Consider the following 7,234-nt stretch of genomic DNA (forward strand, 5'->3'; position numbering starts at 1 on the left):
ATCCATTCGTCTTTTAGCTTTCGCGTTGGGAACACCTTTGTTGTTTTAGAGCGTTTCGAATTTTTAGCGGACACCTTTGTATTAGTGTGCGTGCTTTTTTCACTGTAGCTGCGTGCGGCGTTTAATCGTGTGTTCTTATTATACACAAAAAATACGATTTTCTTAGATGAAGAATTACTTCATCATCCTAGGCGGATGTTTACTGTTGATTTTTCTTCTAGTTGAGAATATAAGCCATTTTTTCATGTGCGCCTGGTACACGACGGGGGAGCGGAGTGCAAAGTGTATCACCACCTTTCTTATACCCTGGACCAATCAAGCTCCCTCTCCCCTGTCCGGCTTTATAAGAGCGCTGGATCTGACGTCTCTGAGGTGGTGAATGCACCGCCTTCCTTGCCCATGACTGATGATGCCCTGTAAGCATCTGCTATGTTTGATTTTTCACCACCCACTACTTCCCATACGGGGTCATCGGACTCAACAACGCCAAGGGAACCCCTTTAAATCACAGCAGAATGCACAGTATCAATCGGTGGAACCTTGCCTGCAGCGGTCAAAACTCCGCCAGAATCTTTCTCTGAAAACACAGCGTTTCAAGCCAGTACAACCCAATACTTTTCTGTGTCCAGTGAGCAGGAGGGTGCTCGGGCGGCCGATGGAAACGGCACCACACCAGAGTCAAAGAAGAATCCCACGAAGTATTTCTATGATGAGAGCCATGCCGGACCTTATATGGTTAATGTGCACTCTTTCAATAGAGACGATCCACGTAGACCCATTAATGCCCTAGAACTGACGAGAGCTATAAAGTAGCTTGAAGTGTCCAATGTGACGAAGTTGACAAAGATTGATGCAAGATTCCGCGAAAGTGGCTCCTACCCTAGAATATTTGCCCATTTCGTTTCTTTATTTGGGGTATTGTACCCCATCAACCCGAAATACCCCATCGAGGAACTCATGAATAATATCGAGTCGGACGCGCCAATATTGGACATGTTTCGGATAACCCGAAAGGATAAAGGTACCGATGATAGAGTGCCGACTTGGAAGTTGAAGTTGCTTTTCCAGGGGCCGAAGATCGGAAACAAGGTGTGGTTCTTTACCCACGGTTGTTACAGTGTCGATCCTTTCGTGCCATTTTCACAGTGCTACAATTGTTTCAGATTTAACCATTATCAACAGCATTGCAAAAAGTCGGGGATATTGCAGAAACTGTTTCCTAAGACACCAATAGGGAGCATGTTTGGATACAGTGATGGGCTCGAACTGCGGTGGGGCTCATTCCCCGATCGGGGAACTGTTCGGCAAAAGTAATAGAGACAAAAAATTAGGTTCCCATTCCTATTCGATAACCGCTTTGCCATCTTAGAATAGGACGTGGAGGAATCCTTTCCGACGCTGCCCAGTTCGACCTTAGCGGTTGCTAAGGTCGAATCGCCTCTTTGATGAGAGAAAGAGGCGATTCTACGACAGGTGGATACCTGTACGTAGACTCTTCATTTATTTGTTTCTGTTGTTTTTGAGTAAGTGACATGAGAATTCTACAACCAAATACACAAAGCATTAATAGTATAGAAAATAAGGATTTACTTAAATTATATTTGGAATGTAACAACATAGATTTGGCGCTAATATCTGAAACATGGGTACGGGATAATTTCCGAACTTGTATGTGTAACTATAATTTTGTTGGAGTCGGAAAAATGGACGGTTGCTGGTATCCTTTTCCATTTTCAATATCGATTGTGCCAGGAGAGGCAGTTGATATTACTGTGTTGTAGCAGTGTGTTGTACACCGAGGCGGCAGCCCTTGCCGATGAAGGAATCCATCGGGTCAATCCGGTACGTACAACCGTCTCCCATGGGATTGTGTTGATATTACTACTCTCAACTTGCGGAATAATATTAACGCAGTAGTTGCGTATATGTCCCCCAGTGTCCCTTTGGCGGACTTCAAATCATCTATCACCAAAAGTTTCAGAACCCTGGGCCTGCTCTTCCTACAGTTCACATTAGCCTGCGAAACGAAACCAGGGTCATACCCGATTTCTTTTATAAAGTTGTTAGAAGTGATGTGTCACTTCTCTTTTGTAGCATTTTTTAATTTTTACGTTCGAGTAGAAGCCCGCAACCTACCAAATATCTATACACCAATCACGACAATATGGGACTCAAATGAAATGTATTTAAGATAAGAAAACGTATCTGACATCCAATTGTCGGACCAAGTTTTTGGGGGACCACCCCAACCCCCAAAACCCCCCTAAATGAAAAGTATTTGCGAGTAAAATACGAATCTGATATCCAAATTTGGGACAAAGTTTCTGGGGGTCCACTCCCTTCCCCAAAACACCCCCCAAACCGCACTTATTTACTGACCATGCCAATATGGGGCTTGAATAAAAGGTATTTGAGCGTAAAATACGAATCTTATACCCAGATGTGGGACCAAGTATTTGGGGGCCGCCCATCCCCGAGAACATACCCTAAAGAATACAAATTGAAAAATGTTTATGGGGCCACCTCACACCCATAACACCACCCAAATAGGAAGTATTTGCTGACCATTGCAATATGAGGTATTTTAGAGTAGAACACGCATCTGATATACATTTTCAAAGTCAAGTCACTGAGTGGCCGCCCCATCCCCCAAACCGGTCATGTTTGCCGAATATGGAAAAATGGAGCTCAAATGAAGGGTTTTTGGGAGTAGACCATGAATCTGACATCAACATTCGGTACCAACTGTCCAGGGGACGTCCCACCACCATAACAACCCCCAATTAGGACGTATTTGCTCACCAAGACAATTTGGGTCTTCTAGACAGTGGAGCTCGTAAATATGTCCAAACCGGACATATTTGCTGGGTTTTTCAATTAGGGTTTAATTGAATGGTATTTGATATTAGAAAACGAATTTGATACCCAATTTTGAGGCCAATGGCAATATGGGGTTCAAATATATGAGAATAGAGCACGTTCCTGCTAAATTTTCAGGCTAACTGTTTTGGGGAAAACCCCAAAACACGGTCTACCCCTTCCAAAAATCACCTCACAAACAGCAATTATTTATTGACCCTCGTAATATGGGACTCAAGTAAAAGTATTTAGGAGTAGAAAATTAATCTGATATATAAGTGTGGGACCATGTATTTGGATCGGAAAATTTATACTCCCCAAGGGTATAAATTTACCGACCAAATGAAAGGTATTTGAGATTAGAAAACAAATATGATAACCAATTTTGGGGCCAAGCCGGACATATTTGCTGGCTTTTTGAATAAGGGATTTAAGTGAATGGTATTTGATATTAGAAAACGAATTTGATATCCAATTTTGAGGCCAATGGCAATATGGGGTTCAAATATATGAGAATAGAGCACGTTCCTGATAAATGTTCAGGCTTACTGTTTTGGGGAAAATCCCACTCCCCAAAACACACATAAATCGGACATATTTACCTTCCAAATCAATGTGGGGCTCAAATGAAAAGTAATGGGGAGCAGAAAATTAATCTGATATCTAAGTGTGTGACCATGTATTGGTTGCCCAAAAAGTAATTGCGAATTTTTTAAAAGAAAGTAAATGCATTTTTAATAAAGCTTAGAATGAACTTTAATCAAATATACTTTTTTTACACTTTTTTTCTAAAGCAAGCTAAAAGTAACAGCTGATAACTGACAGAAGAAAGAATGCAATTACAGAGTCACAAGCTGTGAAAAAAATTGTCAACGCCGACTATATGAAAAATCCGCAATTACTTTTTGGGCAACCCAATATTTAAGTCGGAAAATTTATACTCCCCAAGGGTATAAATTTACGGACCAAGTGAAAGGTATTTGAGATTAGAAAACACATATGATAACCAATTTTGGGGTCAAGTGTTTGGGGTACGCCTCATCCCATAAACTTCCCTCTAACCAATGGCAATATGGGGTTAAAATAAATGGTATTTGAGAGAAGAGAACGATGCGGATATTTTTTCAGGGCCAAGTGTCACCCCGAAAACACCCATAAATCTGACATACAAGGCAATATCGTAGCATGATTTTTCTCTAAAATTTCTTTAATTGTCGAAAATAAAAATTCAAAGGACGATTTTGTTCCATATAAAGTAAAAGAAGGCGCAGCGGAGCGGGCCCGGATCAGCTGGAATTTTTAATAAAAAATTAAAATATATATGAAAAATTCAGGAAAACCTTTAGGATGATTACAAAATTATGTTGCAATGTTAGTGCATAAGTTGAGTAAGATACTAATATAAGTAGTCTTTTTGAAATTTCCCATCATATCGAAAATACGAATAAAAGGCAGGTAACGATTGAATTTCATCTGTAAAAGATATAAAATACTAACGTCTTGTCGTAGCGTCAATCTTGTCAAGTAGGTGAGCAAGCTCGTTCCTGTCGAAAGGACGGATCGCCGCGGGAACAGGTTGGCCATTGGTTAGTTAAAGGCGCCAATAACTCGTTTTTATCATATCGAGAATCATAGGCACTCAGTACTTGTGCAAGAGCCGGTGCCACCCGACCTCTCACTGAGACTCTACACTTGATACCGATGATTGTCCGCGACTGCAGTTACAGCTACACCGTATGGAGCATTTCACAACCTGTTGACGCTCCCGGTAGCTCGCAGCTAAGCTTTCGTGACAACAATGAACACCACACAGATCGGAACTCAATGTTCCAGCTTGTGTGGTGCTCACAGCTATCCCGTGAGCACCAAAAAGAATTGTTGTTCTTCTTATTTATATCCTTGAATATTTGCCCAAAAATTTGAGTCGCTATAACATACATACATTAAAGATGCGTTGATGCATAAATTGGTTTCCATATTTTCACCCCGATTTTAACGCAATCGTTTTGTTGAATTTTTTCACAGTAGTCGCCGACTCATTTACAAATTTATTTTAATAATTTGCTGAAAAGAAAAAAGGTTCATTATACAAAAGGAAAGTCATGAGAGAGTCAAGAGAGTACTTTTCGCCTCGATCCCTAACCAGAAAGATAACTTGGTAAACGTGATCCTAGTTGACGTGTTCATTCATTTAAAATTCAAGTACTTTATTCATTTACATCCACTGAGTAAAATAAAAAGTTGCATTATCGCTTTCATTAAATAGAATGAAAAAGCCAAAAGTTTCTCATTTGTTACACAACGATCAACAATTAAAAAATACATTTCATTTAGATTTTGTTAAACAATTTAATCGATACACAGAACCTTTATTATTTTCTAAACGAAAAATAGTCTTTGTACAAAAAACAAAATATTAAATTAATACAATACCATCAAGCTTAGCTAGTTCAAACTTAAAATTTGAGTGTGTTAATACATTTATGTTTGTGTATGGTAAGAACATAATATTAATTTCCCTGAAAACGGCAATATAAAGGTTTTCAACTTCATAATACATAATATTGCATATTAAGAATAACAAAAATTTTATAATAAATCTTTGTTTGTTTTTTTTTTTGAGTTTTTTGTTGGTCTGTTTTTTTTTTCTCATATTTCTTTTTATAGCCTATGCGTTTAAGATAAGTTATTTTTGGCTGGGATTTACCACAGGAGTAACTACCAAAACGTTTGGGTTGTCTTAAACACATAGACTACAAAAAGGACTATGAATATAATAAATCCTATTAGTCGATTGTGGATTGCAACTTAACTATAGTTGCGTTTCCCCTAAAATGAAAGGATGAAATAAATATGAATATATTGTAGGAAATTGTTGTCAGATACATTCAGTATCAGTGTTTTTAAAATTCAGCTACTAAGTAAATTGCAAAAAAATATATTTCAATACCGAAATTGAAATTTCCAAAACAAATTAGCCCTTTGACAACGCAACTGAAGTTGATTTGCAATCCATAATCGACCCATTAATGTAAACAAAAATGTTATGCTACAAGTTACAGCTATAAGTGCGATAAATACATTCCATTTTCCTTATCGAAGTGTACAAAATATCCATAAAAATCCCAATATGATGTCATATGGTAGCTCATATTAGAAAAAACCACAACATACTCGAACAACGCAAAAAGTGTGTACACTAAAAAAAGAAATACTTTATATAGTAGCATATATACACGAGCATTTGGAATTTTTTAGACTCACCACCTGGCTCACACTTTGAATTGTGTCGTACGAAAAAGTAACCCGCCAAGGCAAATGCCAACAGATTTATTAGAAAGCAAGAAAGTTTGTACCGTACCGACTTCTCCTCGGTTTCTGTCAATGCTTGCTTCCGTCCATTTTTATTCAGAAAGTATGATATAATCATATATAGTTCACTAGATGCAATAAAGGCGACAAATGCATTCCTGTGTATGTCATAGCTATCAGAAGATGTCCATACCGATAGTGAAAGTAAAGCAAAATTTTCAATCACATTCAATGCAACGGCTATTTGAGCGAATATGCGTCGATTTTTTCGTATGTGTTCTTTGTAGTAATTGTAATAGATATGGGCCACGGCCAAACGAGCAGGTAAATGGAGTATGATGGAAATGCGCCAAATGGACTTTTGCGGCTCATAGTTACCTATGGCCGCAGAAATTGAGGGCAGATAATTTCTCACATCGCAGTGAGTGAAAGTGGATCGTTCAAAGTCGAACACCACTGACCAGAATATGCAAAACAAAAATGCACCTAAGGCTAGACTAATAGCACTAATGGCAATTTTGGAAAAGGCAATCTTGAACAATACTTTTGGTCCATTCAATCTTTCATAGGTTGGTAACATTTTCCATATGAGTAGGTATTTCTTTCTCGTTTAGATTCGTTGCTGATACATAGAAGAGGGTTGGGTGGTGATACTATAGAAAGGTGTGATAACTTGGATGCCAGCTCTGTTTGTCCAACTGAACAAATTGAAAAAAAATTAAAATTATAAAATGTTGTTTAATAGCAATCATTATAAGTTTTGTTACCTTTCATTACTATTTCAAATCATTATCACTGCAATAATTTGTTTGTTACCTTCGTTCTACCTTTTTTTATCTAAAAAATTATTGTATTCTGTCTCCATGGTTTGTTGTTGCAACCCCTTGGTTATTGTTGTTGTCATATACGTAAACAAATCGAGAGAGTCAAAATTATCGAAGACATTTGCCAAAACGATGGGCTGTATTTTGGCATATGCACACATATCGCGACATTTCAGTCAACTCGTTTTGCGTCTGTCAAAAGACGCATCTGAGACATTCTACAAAATTTTTAGCGGAAA

The 7,234-nt window shown here is 38.2% G+C and overlaps 1 protein-coding gene across 1 annotated transcript; it reads right to left on the reverse strand.

Annotated features, from left to right (window-relative positions):
• Positions 1-5,781: 5,781 nt before the first annotated feature.
• Positions 5,782-7,087, reverse strand: LOC106091416 (post-GPI attachment to proteins factor 2-like). Its single transcript, XM_013257930.2, has 3 exons — positions 6,939-7,087; positions 6,124-6,869; positions 5,782-6,058 (listed from the first exon to the last, which is right to left on the reverse strand). The coding sequence occupies exons 2-3, from the start codon at positions 6,749-6,751 to the stop codon at positions 5,922-5,924; spliced, it is 765 nt and encodes a 254-aa protein (XP_013113384.1). The 5' UTR covers positions 6,752-6,869; positions 6,939-7,087; the 3' UTR covers positions 5,782-5,921.
• Between the last annotated feature and the right edge of the window lie 147 nt (positions 7,088-7,234).

Source organism: Stomoxys calcitrans, chromosome 3, assembly GCF_963082655.1.
Source record: "Stomoxys calcitrans chromosome 3, idStoCalc2.1, whole genome shotgun sequence".
NCBI classification, from domain to species: Eukaryota; Metazoa; Arthropoda; class Insecta; order Diptera; family Muscidae; genus Stomoxys; species Stomoxys calcitrans.